At 36.7% G+C, this 19,999-nt stretch overlaps 1 protein-coding gene across 1 annotated transcript in view; it reads right to left on the bottom strand.

Moving 5' to 3' along the window:
* Positions 1 to 15,161: 15,161 nt before the first annotated feature.
* The window catches only part of LOC102851261 (olfactory receptor 5K1-like), a 12,810-nt gene continuing 7,972 nt past the window's right edge, over positions 15,162 to 19,999 (bottom strand). Inside the window, exon 2 of the mRNA XM_006902005.1 lies at positions 15,162 to 15,530. Coding sequence (XP_006902067.1) covers positions 15,162 to 15,530 — 369 coding nt within the window. The remainder of the gene's footprint in view (positions 15,531 to 19,999) is intronic.

The raw sequence follows: 19,999 nt of genomic DNA, 5'->3' as shown, positions 1-19,999 counted from the left end.
CCCAAAAAAGCCATCTTTAAGAATAGTGTGAAACAAAACATAAGCAAACCAATAAAAAAAGTGTTAAAAAAAAAGCCATCTTATATGGCTTCAAGTATTAGAGCTCAAGAATCACAAGAGTATGCTGGTAAGACTTGATAAATATTTACAATGACTTTGTGTTTGAACGCATACAAAAATTATTGAACAAAAATATAAGATACTCTTGATGCCCTCAGGTATTTAAATGTAAACTTTTGTCCTGTTGATCTTGGAAGTATAAAAGTGTTTGAGGTTTTTTTCTCTCCTCTTTTTTTATCTTCCCTCCTCTCACTGAAAAAAAAAAATTCCTCCATAATATGTCAGTGCCCTGAATATTTCAAAATAACCTACTATAATGTTGCTATGTGCATTCAGGTGGTAACTGACTTCTTGTTGGCCCTCCAGTGGATTTTCAGAGGCTGTTAATCACATGGGAGGAGACTGCCCATCCTTCCCTTGCAGAGCAGCTGGTAAGTTCAAACGGCTTGTCTTTGAGATCGTAGCAGAGCTTTTTACCACTAGGCTGCCAGAACTCCCAGAGCTACATAATTCTTACCAGGAGAACACCAAATCTTTACAATTTATGTTATGAATTGCAAAATATTAATAATATATAGGTGCAGTAAATATTTCAAAATAGCCTACTATAGATGTGTTAATTTATCTTTTAGAAAATATACAAAGAAGGGAATGATATATTAAGGAGGAGATTATTTGTAGAAAATTACCTTAAATATTTACAGAAATAAAAATGTCTTAGTATGTTCATGGCATATATAATTTTCATATTTCCATAAACACTGATTCTGTCTATCCTATTATTTCTTCCAAATCATTATTTTATTTATACATATTTGGCACTTTGCAATACAGCTAAATATTTTTGCTTTTTTGTTTAAGTGTCATTTGTGAATAATGATACTCAATGAAGCTTTAACTAAATAACTAGACCAAATTGATCTACATTTTCTGAGCCCTTTACACATGCTACATAACCAGCATAATCTAGGAGTTGTGGGGGTTTTTTCATCCACATTGCTTTTTTGTCTTTGTATTTGTACATAAGGAAATTATTATTTCTAGATTTTTGTGAAGGAAGCTGTAAAACGCAATTATAACAAACTACACAGAGTACTGGGACTGTTGATGTTGTATGCCATCAAATAGAACTGACCCATAGCAGCTGACCCTTCAGTGAGTTTTCAGAAGCAGTTAATTGTACAGGAAGGGTTTTTCCATCTTTTCCACACAGAACTACTAGTGGATTCAAACTGCATACCTTTGGTTTGGCAGTGAAAGTCCTTACCAATAAGTCACTAGAGGTCCTTGAATATTGGGACTAGTGTACATGTTTTCAGCATCCTATCAAAGATGCTAAGTTATCTCTTTGGTTCATGTAAAATGAAATTGTTAACTTGGCGGAGGGTGGGGTGGGGGGAGGCCTCAGAAGGGATATTATTTCAAACTTTTATATGAGATGATTTATGTGTTTTCCTATCATTTACATTGTCTCTTAAAAAATTACCATATAAGCATGTGAAGGAGCACTGGTGGCTTAGTGGTAAGAAGCTGCACTGCAATCCGGCAAGCACATGGTTCGAATCCACCAGCTGTCTGGTGGGAGAAGGATGATCAATCTCCTCCCATGTGATTAACTGTCTCTGAAAACCTGCCAGAGAGTCAACTATGGGTCAGTCCCAGCTTTATGATACACAACAACAACGACAATAGTATTATATAATTCAGAGCTTATCAATTCAAGATTTCCAAGTGCACAATGTTATAACACTAATCATGTTTATCATACTGTACAATTGTATCTATTATATTTAGGATTCGATGGCAAAATACAAATTTTCTGCTCTACATTTTAATTTTTATACACTTTAACACAAGCTTACCTTTATACTTTGATTTTCTAACAATAAAAAAATCCTCAAGATAATCTTAGGAGTTTTTGAAAAATAAAATCTTTGTTTTATACTGATTTACTTACAATGTTTGTATGCCTATCTCTCCTTCCACCCATCAAATTATGCAACTCTCTGATTAAAGCCCACCATAATCTGTATTATTTTTTCTATAAAAGTTTATCTTTCTAGTTTTTTAATAGCAGTTGTTGTTCTTATGTGTCCTTCGTTCAGAATGGACTCACAACTGACACTCTGGTGGTTTTTCAGAGGCAGAGTATCACATGAAAAGAGATTGCTCAACTTTCTCTCACAAGGCAATTGGTAGATTTGAAACGCCTACCTTTGGAATGGCAATGCAACTTCTTACCTGCTAGGCCAAGGATATCCTGAATGAAGATGTTAATCCTGTAAATGTCATCAAGACAAAATGGATTAATTGTTTTCAAAATATTGAAATTAATTTCCAACAAATATCAAAAGGAAACCATGGGGCAAACATCTTTATTAAAAATATTTATTTAAATTGATATGAAAAAATTAGATGCTATCTAATTGAAGTACCTTACAAATGAATTTAACTACACATTTTTTAACAAAATTTTTTTGTTACCCTGTGTCACAGAATAGAATCTTTTTGTGGCCTGTGATCTGAAATTATACCTTATTAAAACAAATCATAATGACTTATAATATTGTACTTCATCCTAGATGCTTCCAGTCTTCAATTTACGGGGGGAAAAGCTAGAAATATAATTGATGACTCGTAATCTACAAAGATCAGTATAATAAATATTTCTGAATGGTCATGTTAATAATAAAAACAAATTAGGTCCTTTCTCTTACCCAGGTTTTTTTGAGAAAGCTTGGTAGCATCTTGTTACTTGCCTTATGACATTGAGACAAATACAATATTTGGATATAAATCTTGGCATCTAATACACTTGAGATTGAAAATTAAAACTGTGAAAACTACTAATAAATAATTATAATTGCAGAGCAAAGTGCATTTTCCATCTAATCCCAAAGAGATTTTCTTATGCTGACAGCAGTGTATTTCTGTGGGATAGTGAGTCCCCAAAACATAGAAAATCATGTGACTTTAATTAAAGATGTTCTCTAAGATGCTGTGGTAAAAGCAAATGACCTACACTACATTCTGATAATTTTATTGATTGCTATGCAACTGATCTAATTTTTAAATGCTATTCATCATTCTGTATATAAAATGTGAACTGGATAGGGGAAAAGTCTCAAGCTCTTTTCTTACTGGATTAAATAGATTAATGCTGGTTATGAAAAGTAACTCCTAGAAGAAGGAAAAGTAGCATCTACTTGTTTCAGGTCTTTTGTTTATAGTGTTGCTATGAGTCATGCTCAACTCAACAGCAACTACAACAACAATGAAAAGTAATTCCTAGGTGAAGAAATAATGGAAAGATGTGAAAGTCCATTTAATTTCACTGAATACTTTGTCAATTGAATTTGTTTCCATAATCCTTATGAATCATTGAAGAAACACTGATATTACTATGCAGTATGAACCTAGGAAAACTGGAAGTTATAAAAAATTAAACAGAAGACATAAAGATCAACAGCACAGGCATTAGTAGGCTGAGACTGAATGATATTGACTATTTAAAATCAGATAAAAATATAATCTACTTTAAAGAAATTGTGCCAAGAGGAGAGAAGACTGGAGTGGGGGAAACCTTAGTATGACCAACAAATACTTGCCAGAGTTGGAGCGTACTTTTTTTGGACCCAGGCGGGCCTTACTTGCTGAAATTCCAGAACACATGAAAGTCTTCAGGCAATAGCAAGACTACAGATAATGAAGGAAACAAAGATTTTCATCATAATTGTTAAAGAGAGAGTGCCTTTCTCTATAGCTCGTATCCTAAACATGAACATGTAGCCTCCTAAACTGTAAGAAAAGATATTCCTGTTTGTGAAAGCCATCCACTTGTGTTATTTCTGTTATAACAGTGTTAGAAAATGAAGATACTCATTCATTGAACTCATTCATTCAGAAATAAGGATAATAAACCTATTACATGTATATGTCACTACATATACATGTAATATATTAAAACCTTTGAAACTTGATGATTGATACATGCACATTTGCTCTGTGTGGTTTGGAATTTTCCATAATAAAAATTTAAGTTATAACCCAAAAGTATACAAAAAGGTAAAAAGAATTCTCTATGACTAAACATAAATCCATAAATCTCCTTTTCTTTTACAATTTCCTTATGATGTTATTCTTATCATATATGTGGGTTGGTTTCAAGATCATCTATTTTCTTCCATGGTATGTTTACTGATTCTTGAAATAATAAAAAATTAATATAATTCCTGTAGATTTTTATGCATTTTAGAAATTTGTAATTGACTTTGAATAATTTCTTGTCTTAACTTTGGGACATATTTAAAAATCTGTTTATTCAATTCTTTAAGCTATTTTCCAATATTTTGATTGAAATAATATTCTTACCAAATTAAAATATTTTTCATTTTTTAACTTTTTTATTAATGTATATTTTGTTTTGTGCAAGAATTCATCTACAGTGTGGTTTTAAAAAATTCATGTTGTTAGCATGCTTACAAAGTTAGTACACATTGTTTCACACTATTCTTCATTCACATTGTGTTTCATACAATCATCCCCATGCATTATGTTTTATTAAATTAATAACCATTGAACTATGCTCATCATTACCATGTCTTTTCAGGTCTCTGCCAGATCTTTCCATTTCTTTTACCCCTTTCTTTCACTCATCAATTGTGCAACCCTGTGATTTTTCCCTAGCCATCCTCACCTCTCTGTCCTCATTCCTTCCCCTTTTTTGTTCCCATACATGTTTCTAGATAGATAGGTCCATTATTTTTGTCCTTGATTCTGTTCCATTGGTCTATGTACATGTCATTGTACCAGTACCGTGCTGTTTTGGTTATTACTGTTGTGTAGCAAGTTTTGAGGTCAGGGAGTGCTATGCCTCCCACTTCATTTTTCATTTTCAGAAGTGCTTTGCTTATTCGAGGTCTCTTTCCTCTCCAAATAAATTTATAATTTCCCTTTTGATCTCCATAAAAATGAATTTGGTATCTGAATTGGGATTGCATTAATCATGTAGACTGCATTTGGTAAGAATATTGTTTTCACTGTTTTGATTGTTCCTATTCACGAACAGGGCACATTTTTTTCTGTTTATTTAGGTCTTTTTTTAAATTATTATTAAATTTTATTTGTTTTAGTGAATATTTACAGAAATTTTGGGTTTTCATTCATTCATTGTTGCACTGTTTTCTCTACTCTCCTCCCCAGTTCGTTCTTCTCCCCCCCCAATGTCTGTTTTAATTGTCCAATTGCCACAGTGCTTGTCGAAGCCAGTTCTGATTAATCTCCTTTGTCAGTGTGTCCTTTGCCATTCCTTATCTCTCCTCCCTGAGAGAGACTTCACCCTGATTCATAAGGAAAAGGGGATGGTGTATTCTCTTAGCTACTTCCTGCTGAAAAGGGACGCTGTAGGTTTCAGGGTGAAGATCTTCTCTCACTACTCTAAAGGGCCCCTTTGGCCGTAGGAAACACATAGACTACTATGGAGATTGATTTTGGAATTTAGATTCACTGTTATCAATTGTGCTTAGCCGTACATGTTCATATCCTTGAAGATGTATCATGGAAGTGTTGCAGCCTAGAAGATACAAATTTAACAAACAAGTTAAAAGTACATGAGTCAAAAATTAAAAAGCAATAATATTCTGAGTATAGGTTCTAATAGTGGCACAAATCAAGTTACAGAGGGAAGGTGGTTCTTACAATAAAAGGCCTATAGACTAGTACTTTTTCTATTATAGTGTAGAGGTTAGGAACCACAAGATGTAGAGGCTCACCTATGTCATTTATGCTTCTTAAGTCCTGGAGGAAATTCCATCTACCACTGGGTTGTTTTACAACTCAGAAGTTCGCATGCAAGGTCGAGGTAAAGTGAGGTTTTCTGTTCATTCCAACAACTAAGAAATAGTGAGAAGAGTTGGGACCTCAGAAGGCTTTTAGGACCAATTAGTAGGCTCTGTGTCCAGGAGAAAATGAATATACTTACCAGTATGTTAATGCTCACCCACAGATCTTCTGGGAGGGTCTAAATCGTTTATTTAGGTCTTTTATTATTGCCTCTCACAGAAATGTTCTGTAGTTTTCTCTCTATATGTTCTTCATATCTCTAGTTCAGTTCACTCCCAAGTGTCCCAATTTATGATTGACCATCATAAATAGTATTGTTTTCTTCTTTTCTTTCTCTGAATTCTCTTTGTTACTGTAGCGGATTCCCACTAATGTTTGGATATTGATCTGGCATCTACTAAATTGGTCCCCGAGACCTAACGGTTTTGTTTTTAAATTTTATTTTATATTGGTTTACATACAAAGTTCGTAAAGTTCATATACATTGTTTTTCACACTAGACCCTTCCCCTTTCCTTTACCACTCCTTTCCTCCACCAATCAAATTATGAGACCCTATGTTTAAGGCCTCCCCTTCTCCTTGGATCCTTATGCATGCTCTGTAATAATGGACCTATACAGTATTTATCTTGATGAGACTTAGTTCACTTAGCATAATGCTCTCCAGTACCTCCTATGTTAGATAGTAATTTACAAAATCATTACTCCTGTGTGCTGCATAGTATTCCATTGTCTGAATGTACCATAGTTTTTCAATCCATTCCATTGTGATTGGACATTTGGGCTGTTTCCATGTTCTTGCTATGGTACATAATGTTACTATGAACACTGGTGTACAAGCTTCTCTGCCTCAGTTTTCATCTTCTCAGATTATATTCCAAGCAGTGGAATAGCTGGGTCATATGGCATTTCTACATTCAGCTTTTTGAGGAAGCAGCAAACTGCCTTCCAGCATGATTGTACTATTTTGACATCCTACAAAAAATGTATAACAGTTCCTATCTTGCAACATCCTCTCCAACATTTATTGCTTGATACCCTGCTAAACTTTACCACTGCTATTAGGGTAAGACAGTATCTCAGTGTGGTTTTGATAGGCATCTCTCTTATTGCCAGTGATTTGGAGCATTTCTTCATGTGTCTGTTGGCCATCCAAATGTCTTCCTCTGTGAAAAGTCATTCCACCTCTTTTGCCTATTTTGTAATTGGATTATCAGTTTTTTTTCTTCTGGAGGCCCTGTAGGATTCTGTAACCTTTTGTTATGAGACCTTTAACAGAGACAGTATTTCCAAATGTTTGTTCCATGTCAGTAAGTTTTCTTTTCACCCTACTGGAAAAAGTTTTTGATTGTTGTTGTTATGTGCCATCGAGTCACTTGCAATTCATAGTGACTCTATGTACGAACCCTGTTCTGCACTGTGCCAATCTCACTGTCTCTGACACACTCACCTTAACTACCCAGTCACTGAATTAACCCACCTCATAGAGAGTCTTCCCCTCCTGTGCTGTCCCTCAACCATCCCAAGGGTCCCTCTCCAAGGACTGGTCCTTCGTTGCAACATTTCCAAAATATGTCAAACGAAACCTCAGAATCCTTGCCTCCAAGGAGCAGCCTGCTTCAACCCTCTCCAGCAGGAAACGGTTCCTTTCTTAGCAGTTCATAATACATTCAACACCCTTCTCTAGCACCACAGCTCAAAGGCATCAATTCTCCTTCTATCCTCCCTAGTCATTGTCCAACTCTCTGATGCATAACAAATGATTGCAAAGACCATGGCCTGTATCAGGCACACCTTAGTCTCCAGAGAGACACCGTTGCTCTTGAGTATTTTGGAGAGGTCCCTAACAGCAGACTTTCCCATCACAACACATCTTTTAATTTCCTAGCTGCTGGTGCCAAGAGTGTTGACTGTGGAGCCAAGCAAACTAAAGCTGTAAACAATCTCAATCTCTTCACCATCCATCCTGATGTTGCCAAATGGCCCAGTGGTGAGAATCTTTATCTTCTTGTTAATGAGCTTTAATTCATATTGAAGGCTACAATCATTGAGCCTCTGCAGCAAGCACTTCAGGTCTTCCTCAGTTTCAGCAAGCAGGGTTGTGTCATCTGCATAATGCAGGTTGTTGAGAAATCGTCCACTAATTCTGATGCCACACTTCTCATACAGCACAGCCTCTTGGGTAATCTGTTCTGCATACAGGTTGAAAAGGTATGGAGATAGGATACCTCCCTGGCATACACCCTTCCCAATTTTGAACCATACAGTGTTTCCTTGCTCTGTTCTGACGACTGACTGCCTCTTGTTCCAAGTATATATTTCGCATTAGCATGATCGAGTGTTCTGGGATTCCCATTCTTCTCAGAGTCAGCCACAGTTTGTATGATTCTCAAACCCAAAATCATTGAAACACAGATAGAAATTCCTCTGGTATTCCCTGCTTTCATCTAAGATCCATCTAACATTAGCTACAAAATCCCTATTACTGAAACCCCTTCTAAACCCAGCCTGGACTTCTGGCAGTTCTCTGCTCATGTGATGTTCCAGTCGTTTTTGGATAATCTTCAGAATCTTGCTTGCATGTGATATTAATAATATTGTTCTATAATTTCCACACTCTGTTAGGTCATCTTTCTTTGGGACGGGAACAAATATAGATCTCTTCCAGTCAGTTGGCCAACTTTTTTATTAGCACAGAGATTTAATTTTTAGAAGGTCCCCTCACTTATCAATTTTTTTGTAATGTGCTTTTGGATTCTATTGGGTAGGATTTTATTAAGGATTTTTACAGTTACGTTTATGAGAGAAAGAGGTGTGTAGTTTTCATTTTTTTATAATATCATCCCTATGTTTGGTATTAGGGTTATGATTGCTTCCTAGAATGTCTCTGGGATTCTACCTTAATTTTCTACATTCTGAAATAACTAAGCAGAACTGGTGATAAATCTTCTCTGAATGTTTAGTAGAATTCAGTCATTAAGCCATCTGGTCCAGGATTTTTTTTTTGTGGGGGAGGTTTTTATACCCTGCTCAATTTCTTCTTTTGTGATGAATCTGTTCAGGTATTCTACATCTGACCGTGTCAGTCTGGGTGGGGTATGAGTTTCAAGGAATTTGTTCATTTTCTACAAGTTTTCAAATTTATCTAAGTATGTTGTTGTTGTTAAGTCCCGTCGAGTCATAGACAACTCATAGTGATCTATGAACTAAAGACCTGAATGTGTGTATAACTTTCATAGTTTCTCCAAGTCCATAGAGTTTCCAGAGGCAAGCTATTTTGGAAGTGGATGCCACTTCTGCCTCCAAGCTTGTTTTAATTGGGGACCTTTACCAAACACTGTCCACCATGAGTAACCATTATTGCATTTGACACATCAGTGTCATAGTGTTTAGCCTCACAACAACTATGTTACCTCTGTATAGCAAGTGGACAGACCTGTGCTATACCACTTAGAAGAATGACTAAAAACAAAACCAGGTCTGAGGGCTGCAGGTTAAAATCATCTGCTTTGGCTTGGTAACATAACTTTCTATGCACAAGGCCAACAGAGATCTTTTGACGTTGTTATTGTTAAGTGCCATCAAGTTGTAGATGACTCATAGTGACCCTATGAATGGAAGACCTGAACACAGCTTTTCATAATATTCCAGTGTTATAGATTTAATTTCCTCTGATTCTGCTGTGATGTGACCTCTATCACTCCTTAATTGAGTTATTTGTGTCTTCTCCTTTTTTTCTTTTGGTAAGTGTGACAGTGATTTGTCAATTTTATTGATCCTTTTGAAAAATCATCTCCTGGTCTTATGGATGGTTTTAGTTTTTTTTCTGTTTTCTATTTAAATTATTTCAGCTCTTATCCTTATAATTTCTTGTTCTGGAAGCTATTGGATTAAATTTTTATTTATTTTCTATTTGATGAAAGTGTTAAGTTAAATAATTTATTTTGTTTTCCTCATTGTTTATGTGTTTGCTATAAATTGGCCTCTGAGGACTGCCTTAGCTGCATCCCAGAGGTTTTAATACTTTTCATTATCATTCGTTTTAAATAATATTTTATTTCATTTTTTAAAATTTCTTCTATAGCCCAATCATGTTCTAACAGGATGTTATTTAGCTTCCTCATTTGTGGTTTAAAGCTTTTTCCTTTTGTGGTTAATTTCTAGTATTATAGTATTGCATTCTGAGAAGATACTTTTTATTATTCTAATGTTTTGATTTTTTTTTTTTAAATTTGTTGAGTCTTGCTTTGTGCCTAATACATGAACAATTCTGGAAAATATATAGTGGACACTTGAGAAGAAAGTGAATTGAGTTTTTCTTGGGTGCGGTACTCTGAATACATTCACCAGGGTGAATTAGCTGAATGTAGTTTGGATCTTCTGTATATTTGTTAGCTTTTTTTTTAGTTGATCTATCCTTTGGTGATAGTAGTGTGTTAAAATCTCCTACTACTACTATGGTGTTGTCTATTTCTTTAATTTTGTTAACCACTATATTACATATTTTGGAGATCTATCATTTGGTACATAGATGTTGACCAATGTTATGTCTTCTGGATATATAGTGCCTATATATACTGTCTTTCCTTACCTTTTGTAGTGGTTTTCATCCTGGAGTCTATTTTATCAGAGGTTAGTACTTCCACACATTTTTTGTGTATACCATTTGCTTGATTTCTTTTTTCTAGCCTGTGATTTTGAGTCTATGTTTTTCTTAATTTCTTAGATGTGTTTCTTATAGACAATATATTAATAGACTTTTTAAAAAATTAATTTCAATGAACATTTACAGAGATTTTGGATTTCCATTTTTTTTTTAAGTCCATTCTGTTACTCTTTTTCTCTTGATTGGTACATTTAGTCCATTCACATTAAGTGTGATTATTTGCAAGCTAGGTTTTATTATTTCCGTTTTACTGTGTTTCATTTTTTTGTTGTTTCTGGTTACTGTGGTCCATCCACTTTTCTTAGATATCACTGTATAAAGGACTTATATTAGAAGTTCTTGTAGATTTGGTCTTATTACAAATTTCTTAAGGCCCTTCTTTTCTGAAAATGATGTAATTTGTTCTTCATATTTGATGTAGAGCTTTGCTGGGTACAGGATCTTGGTTGGCAACTGTTCTCTTTCTGTTTATGCCATCCCATTGTCTTTGTGCTTGCATGGTTTATGCTGAAAAATCAGAAATCAATTTAATTGCTTGAATCTTTGTTTTTCTCATGCTGCTTTTAGTATTTTATCCTTTTATATTGCAAATTTGAGTATGATATGTCTTTACGGTTTTCTTTTTGGGTCTAGTCTTTATGCTGAGCTTCTTGAATGTAGATTTCCTGGTTCTTCATAATACCTGGGAAGTATTCTTCCAGTACCTCTTCCAAAATTTTCTCAGTGCTTTCTTGTCTCTCTCATATTCTGGAATTCAAATCATATATGCATTATTCCTTTTGATGCCATCCACATGATTGTAATTTTCCCCCCATTTTCTTTATATCTCATCTCTGACTTTTTTTTCTTCTAGTATGTTTCTGTTGTGGTTCTTATCTTCCAGCTCACTGATTCCAGCTCCATCTCTTCTGATCCCTCAAGAGGAAAAAAAATGTATTTTGAAAACTCTCTTAATAGGATAAATCTTTGGAAATTATTTTCTTTCAAATATTTTAGTTCTTACAATTTAAGGTCTTCACAAATTACAGTCGCTTACAGTTTCTATACTTAATATAATTTTGCCAAGGGACATGTAAAGGAGAGGGTTATTTATCCTTCCAGAACATAGAGCATCTGCAATTTTCTTCATAAATTCATTTGATGATAATTTTCACATTTATCTCAGCTCATTTTGAGTCTTCCTCCAATCTTGTGTGATTTAACATCCAAGAATTTATTCTCCTTGATGATTTATTCTACCTAACACCTCCTTCCTCTGACTGTAAGGATATTTCCATGAATATTTAGAGATACGAAGTTTGTTTATTATGACTCCTTTCACAATGTCAATATTATTAATAAGAAATTTCTTTTTGATACCACCTTAAACTTTTACAGATACCAACCAGTATGCTTACTTTTGATAAAATCTGTGGAGATTTCCAGTTTCTTTGATTTTGTAAAAATGTTTTATTTGCTCTGGGAGCTTTGATTGCTTAATCTGTAAGGAGCTGTGCTGGTAACCAAAGGCAGCATTTCTCTGGTAGTTAGAATCCATCTTGGGAGAAAATGGGCTATATCTTTTAAGGTAATTTACAGTTTCTTGAAAACCCATTGAGTCAGCTACAAAATGGCTTGAAAGTAGCCTGAAGAAGAGCTAACTGTGAATAACTGTGGTTGTGGAGGGGAACTATTGCCACTCACCTGGTATGTGGTGGTGGAGAATTCACTTCCTTGGTCTTTGGGGATGGAGGTGAAACGGGTTTTGGGACATGAAAAGCAAACAAGGATATTCACTGTTGTGAGTGAAGACTGCAGCCACTGGCACTGACATCCTGGGTTCTCAAACCATGTAAATAGTTGTTCAAAACAACACAGATAACATTGTACCAGAACAATAATATGTAAAGTAGATGTTAATAAAGAAAATGCCATGTTTTACTGGAAGTAACTGTGGTAAAAGACCTTTATAATGCATTAAAAAATCAGAGATGTCACTCTGAGTATAAAGGTGTATCTGAATCACCACATAGTTTCTTTTCAACACACCCTCAGGTGTGCAAAATCTGCCCAGTGAATCTGAAATAGTAAGTTAGAATTCATGCCTTTCAGTTATAATGTTGGGGGAGAATATTCACTATACTGTGGATTTCTTTTTTTTTTTTTTTTATACTGTGGACTTCTAAAAAGAATGAACAAATTTGTCTTGGAAGTAGTACAGCCTGAATGCTTAATAGAAATAATTCATAAGTGATTCATTGACATCAATTTACTGAACTTACTCATAACTGACCTGACAGGAAGTTTTAAAGGCTGTAAATTTTATGGGAGGAGATTGTCCATCTTTCTCTCAGGAACCGATTGGTAGATTTGAACTGTCTATATTTATCAACAGTCTGCGTTATGCAGATGACACAACTCTGCTTGCTGAAACTGAGGAGAACCTGAAATTCTTGCTGCAGAGGATCAAGGACTGCAGCCTCCAATATGGACTGAGGCTCAATGTCAAGAAGACAAAGATTCTTACCACTGGACCAATTGGCAACATCAGGATGGATGGTGAAAAGATTGAGATTTTTCACAGCTTTAGTTTCTTGGCTCTACAGTCAACACTCTTAGCACCAGTAGCCAGGAAATTAAAAGACATATTGCCATGGGAAAGTCTGCTGTTAGGGACCTATCCAAAGTACTGAAGAGCAATGATGTCTCTCTGGAGACTAAGGTGTGCCTGATACAGGCCATGGTCTTCGTGATCACTTGTTACGCATCAGAGAGTTGGACAATGACGAAGGAAGACAGGAGAATTGATGCCTTTGAGATGTGGTGCTGGAGAAGAGTATTGAGGGTACCATGGACTGCTAGAAAAGCAAACAGATTCATCCTGGAAAGGGTTAAATCGGGTGACTTCCTGGAGGCAAGGATTCTGAGGCTCCATCTAACATACTTTGGACATGTTGTAAGGAGGGAGAGGTCCTTGGATAGGGATATCATGCTTGGGAAGGTGGAGGGACAGCACAGGAGGGGAAGGCCCTGTATGAGGTGGATTGATTCAGTGACTAGGGTAATCGGGATGGGTGTATCGGAGACAGTGCGATTGGCACAGGCCAGAGCAGAGTTTAGGGCTGTTATACATAGGGTCACTATGAGTTGCAAGCGACTTGACAGCACATAACAACAACAACAACATTTGAATTTGTGTTTTATTGGCTATGCAAAGGCATTTAATTATATGGATCATAACAAATTGTGGCTGACATTGAGAACAAGAGTCCCAGGTCACTTAATTGTGCTCAAGTGGAACATGCACCTGGTTGTGTAAACAGAGTAGGGGAACACAGCATGATTTAAAATTGACAAGAGTGTGTGTTAAGATTATATTCTCTCTCCATACCTATTCCATCTGTATGCTGAGCAAATTATCTGAGTAGCTTAACTCTATGAAGAACAGCATGGCATCAGGATTGGAGGGAGACTCATCAATAACCTGCATAATGCAGAAGACACACCCTTGCTTCCTGAAAAGTGAGGAGGACTTGAAGCATTTGTTGCAGAAGATCAAGGAATACATCCTTTAATATGGATTGCATTTCAATGTCAAGAAAACAAAGATTCTTACCACTGGACTAATAGGCAACATCATGCTGGATGGAGAGGAGATTGAAACAGTCAACAGCTTTAACTTGCTTGGATCCACACTTAACACCCTTGGTATCAGTAGGCAGGAAAAAGGAGACATATTGCACTGGGAAAATCTGCAGTTAGGGACCTCTCCAACTGATTGAGGAGTAATGATGTCAGTTTGAGGACTAAGGCGTGTCTGATTCAGATCATAGTCTTTCAGATCACTTGTCTTACATCTGAGAGCTGGACAATGAATAAGGATGACAGAAGAAGAAGTGATGTATTTGAGCTGTGATGTTGGAGAGCACTAAACATACTATGGACTTCCAAAAGAACAAACAGATATGTCTTGAGGAGGATGCAGCCAGAGTACTGTTTGAAGGCAATGATGATAAGGCTGTGCTTCACATACTTTGGGCATCTTGCTAGAAGGGGTTATTGCTTGGAAAGGGATATGATACTGGGAAGGATGGAGCGTTGGCAAAGAAGAGGAAGACCCTTGACCAGGTGGATTGACAGTGACTACTGCAATGGGCTCTAGTGTGTCAGGATATGTGAAGATGATACAGGATAGAACAGGGTTCAGATCTTTTGTTCATAGGATCTATATGAGTTGTACTCAACTGTACATAACAACAGCAACAACAACACTTGAACTGATAGCACAACTCCTTATCGTTGTTGTTGTATGTCCATTGAGCATGACCCATAGCTACTCCATGAACAACAGACCTAAACCCTGTGCCATCCTTACACGTCCTGACACACTAGAGCCCATTGTGGTGTCAGTCTACCTGGTTGAAGGTCTTCCTTTCTTTCACCAACCCTCCACCTTTCCAAGCATGATGTTCCTTTCCAAGGAATAGCACCTCCTACCAACATGCCTGAAGTATGTGAGATAAAGATTCAACATCTTCGCCTCTGAGAAACTCTCTGGCTGCACTTTCTCTAAGATATATTTGTTCTTTAGTAGTTCAATAGACTGGTGAATTCAGTTAACCATGTGGTAGAACCATAAAAATAAACTGAGATCCTTCCCATGTGAAAGAAAACCGTGCCTTGCTCTTTTTAGAGATCGGTATGGAGAAGAAAATATTTGCAAGATCTATTACTGAGTTCCAGTCTCCTTTAGTCTGCTGCATTTCCTGCATCAATGACAGCATGTCTGGGACTGCTGAAGCCATGGGTGACGCTACATTTTTTAGGCTTTGATACTCTAGGGTTAGTGTCCATGAGCTATCTGCTTTTGTAACGGGCCAGAAAGGATTCTTAAATAAAGAATTTGTGGACACTAACACCCGAGCCTTTAGCATATCTTTAATCAAGACAGTTATCTCCTTTTGTCCACCAGGAATCCCATATCCCTTAAAATTAACAGGCTTAGCAGGTTCAAGCAATTCCAATAGTTCCCATTTAGCATGTCCTGTCAGCCCTCAGTTTTACAATACCCAGTAGAAGGAGGGGGCCTCAATTGCACAGAATATTCATACCAATAATATATTCGGTGAAAGGAGATAAAACTGCTTCACAAAACATCTATTTATGTTTTTTAATTCTTATTCAGACTTTCACTCTAATCCAATTAATTGCCTCATTTTCATATCATATCCTCCTAATACAAATTTAAATTCCTTCAGGATTTTATTAATAAGTTTGGGAATTACAGTGCATTGGACTCCTGTGTCTAGAAGCCCCAAGAATTTTTTCTTCTTCTCCACAACCATGCTATTTTACCCACACATGTGCATATGGCAGTAGGTCCCTTCCTGGGGGTTAGAGCAGAAAATCCTGACCTTCTTGTCAATCTATATTTTGATCAACTAGCTGAGTTTCTGCTTCAAGTGACTAAATGGGCTCCCTCATTATAAATACCTCATGAGTGGGATGAATAGAATGGACTTGTTTAGGTTTTCTTGATGTTGGGAGAACAGAGAGAACCTTCATTGGTCCACTCTACACCTGTAGTGCTGCTTTAGAAACTTTCCCCCAACTTTATCAATGTCTACTACAGTCATCCCATTCCTAAGTAATAATCTAAAAATTCCCCACCCCATAGTGTCCTCCTGCTTGCCTATGAATCACCTTGATGTTTCTTGTATCTTTAAAGTCCATAAAGGGAAGTGTTTTCAACAGCGTGACACAGCTTCTTCAATTGGCTTGTTTGCCAGTAGCAAAGCTATCTGAGATTGCCATGTTACTATCTGTGCCATGACCTCTGTAAGGAGCATATTCATTGGATGAGTGTCCTCAGTGCCATAAAGCCACTCCAGCTTTACTTGTATATGAAGAACAGAGAGCGGCATTTTTCTTTGGAGAGATAAACAAGTCTAATCGCACATCTTATCCACTCTATCACGTTAATCATCTCTTCTGGTATAATTTCTCATGTTACTGTATCTTCCAGTGTCATTCTTCTCTGTGTCTCTGTTGTACAGATAATTATGGGCCTACCATTCACCCACATATGTTTTTCCATTCCCTCAGCATACAAAACCACAGATGCTGCCCCTAAATTTCTAATTTTTACAATCTACTATTTGTTCCTCAGGAAGCTGCCAATAATGATCAACAAACATGTACATTTTTTCTATGTCATATTTCCTCACTACGGTAATTTCTTGATCCTACCCATCTGCCTCTCTGTATTTTTTCGTGATCCTGTATTTTCTTTGTGTATACTGCCACTACTGATAACAAAAGCCAAGGACTTATAAATTTCGCTTTTCCCTTATCTTCCTATATTTTGGCATGTATCAAGTTAACCAGCTTCTCAGGAATTAGGTCCACTAATTTCATACCCCAGAAGTAAATATTGCTTTTCTTTCTGTCCACACAGAGTCCTAAAGTTTCTTATTCTTTTGTTTACCTCTTTTTCTCCAAAGACACATGTTACAGAGAGTCTGGACCTTTGTAGTAAATCCTGCTATTCTGAAACCAATTGTTTTTAATATACTATGTGCTAAGATCAATAGCACAGTATTAATCAGAAGCCTTGGGTCAATATAATTGTAAATGCTCAAGCCATAACGTCGGATATTAACAGCTCCATCTGTGGCTCAGTTCTCCAATTCCTCTCTGGTCTTTTGGAATGGGTGAAAAGATTTGCTAAAAGGTGCCACAGAAACTCACACTCATTAGAGGAATGCCTCACATGACTTCAGATAAGCAGGCTGATTTTTCTCACAGACACTGGTGAACAATGGGCTAACCTGGATGCTTAAACACAGTTGTGCTGCTGTTTCTTTGTTGGAGTTTTACAGACACCCTCCTCCCAGTGTGGAAAGTTCTCTCTTATACTGATCCTCTATCTGTTGCTAATTAGAAAGATTGTACTGATTTGTGTGACCATGCATCTACGATTAAGTTAGAGACCAGAAGGAGTTAAGGTGTTGATGTTGATTGCCTTCGAGTTGAGACCTACTAGTTGCAAACCTATGAACAAAAGGCCAGAAGCCCTCCTATAATTATCAAAATTTATCAAAGTTTATAGAATTTCCAGAAGCGTGTTGTTTAGGAAGTGGATGCCACTCCTGATTCCAAACCTGTCTTAAACTGGGAACTCCACCAAACACTGTCCATTGTGAATAACTGTTTGGGCATTTTACGACACCTCAGTACAGCATATTGACAGAAGAGTGCTGTACCACTTAGAAGAATGTTCCTCCAAAATATAATAACAACCAACTTTAAATACAAAGGTCCTCCCCAAGGTCTTGTTGACTCTAAACAAGAGGCTTAAATAAAATAAATAAATACATAAAACCACACACACAAAAAAACCCCAAAACAACCAATAGAGTATGTTATTATTGTTATGTGAAATTTAGTTGCCTGTGATGTATAGCAACCCTATGGATAAAAGCTCTGAACCCTTCCCTGTCTTGAGCCAATCTCACTAATTCCAGTACACCAACCCTCTTTGCTTCAGATCCTGTATCAATCCATCTCTCCAGGGTCTTCATCTCCTGCACTGTCGGTCCACCCTTCTGAGTATGATGTCCTTCTCTAAGGACCAGTCTCTCCTGGCCATGGGCCCAAAGTACATAAGACAGAGCATGAAAATTCTAGCCTCCAAGGAGAGATTTGGTTTTACCCTCTCAAAGACAGTCCTATTTGTTTTCTTGGTAGTGTATGGTATGTTCAAGACTCTTCTTCAACACCACAACTTGGGAAGACATCTATTCTTCTTCTGTCATCCTTAGTCATTGTCCAGCTCTCTGAAGCATAACAAGTAACTGAGAAGACTATGGCCTGGATTAGATGCACCTTTGTCTCTAGATTGACATCGTTGTTCTTCAGCACTCTGGAGAGGTCCTTGACTGCAGATTTTTCCCAAAGCAATTTGTCTTTTGATTATCTGACTGAGGTGTTAAGAATTTTGTTTATGGATCTTTACAAGCTGTAATTGCTAACAACCTCAATCTCTTCTCCATCTATCATGATGCTGCCTATTGGCCCAGTGGTGAGAATCTTTGTTTTCTTGATGTTGAGCTTCAATCCATATTGAAGACTACTGTCCTTACCTTTTTGCAGCATGTGCTTCAGGTCTTTTTCAGGTTGTGTCATCTGCGTATCGTAGGTTGTTAATGAGTCTTCCTTCAATCTTGATGCCACATTCGTCCTCCTAAAACTCTGCTTCCTGAATGATCTGTTCTGCACAGATTGAAAAGGTATAGGGACAGGATGCATCCCTGACACACTCCTTTCTTGATTTTGAAACATGGAGTGCTTCCTTGCCCTGTTCTGAGGACTGTTTCTTAGTTCAAGTATAGGTTTCATTTCATATAAGTACAATTGAGTGTTCTGAGATTCCCATTTTTCTCAAGGTTAGTAGCAATTTGTTATGATCTGCACAAATGCCTTTGCATAGATAATGAAACATAGGTAGACATTCTTCTGGTACTCTCTGCTTTCTGCCAAGATTCATCTGACATTGGCAATAATGTCCCTAGTGCCATGACCTCCTCTAAACCCAGATCTTTCTGGTAGTTCTTTGTCAATGTACTGTTCCAGTCATTTCTGGACAATCTTCTGCAGAATTTTGCTAGTCTATTATATTAGTTATATTGTTCAATAATGACCATACTCTGTCGGATCACTTTTTCTTGGAATGGGAATAAATAAGAATCTCTTCCAGCCAGTTGGCCAATCAGTTGTCCTCCAGATTTCTTGGCACAACTTGGTGAGCACATGCAGGGCAGCATCTGTTTGCTGAAATACGTCAATTGGTATTCCATCAGTTCCTGGGGCTTTATTTTTTTTGTCAAATCCTTAAGAGCAGCCTGAATTACCTCCTTCATCACAATTGTCTCTTGATCATACCTGGTTTCTTGAAGTTATTCTGTGTCAACCAATTCTTTTAGTACAATTGTTCTATATACTCCTTCCATTTTCTTTTAGTGTTTCCTGAATCATTCCATATTCTGCCTATAGAATCCTTAAGAACTGTATCTTGTATTTATTCTTTAGTTCTTTTGGCATAAGAAATGCTGAGCAAGTTCAGCTCCTCGCACGTTTTATTATAATACTATGCCTTGTCTTCCCGAGCGGCCCTTTGAAATTTTCTATTCAGCTCCTTAACTTCTTAATGCCTTCCTCTTGCTATAGCTTCTTGGTGCTCTAGTGCAATATTCAGAGTCTCTTCTGACATACATTCTGGTCGTTTTTTCTTCTTCCTTCTTTGTAACGACTTTTTGAATTCTTCATGAATAATATTTTTCTTTTAGCGACTTTTTCTCTAAAGTACTTAGGAGCAACAGTGTCTCTCTCTGGAGACTAAGGTGCACCTGATACAGGCCATGGTATTTGAAATCGCTTGTTATGCATCAGAGAG

The sequence above is a fragment of the Elephantulus edwardii genome, unplaced genomic scaffold (assembly GCF_000299155.1).
Source record: "Elephantulus edwardii isolate Elephantulus edwardi_28Jun2011 unplaced genomic scaffold, EleEdw1.0 scaffold00356, whole genome shotgun sequence".
Classification (NCBI taxonomy): Eukaryota; Metazoa; Chordata; class Mammalia; order Macroscelidea; family Macroscelididae; genus Elephantulus; species Elephantulus edwardii.
The sequence above is the reverse complement of the archived record's forward strand: the minus strand, read 5'-3'. Positions and strand labels throughout refer to the sequence as shown.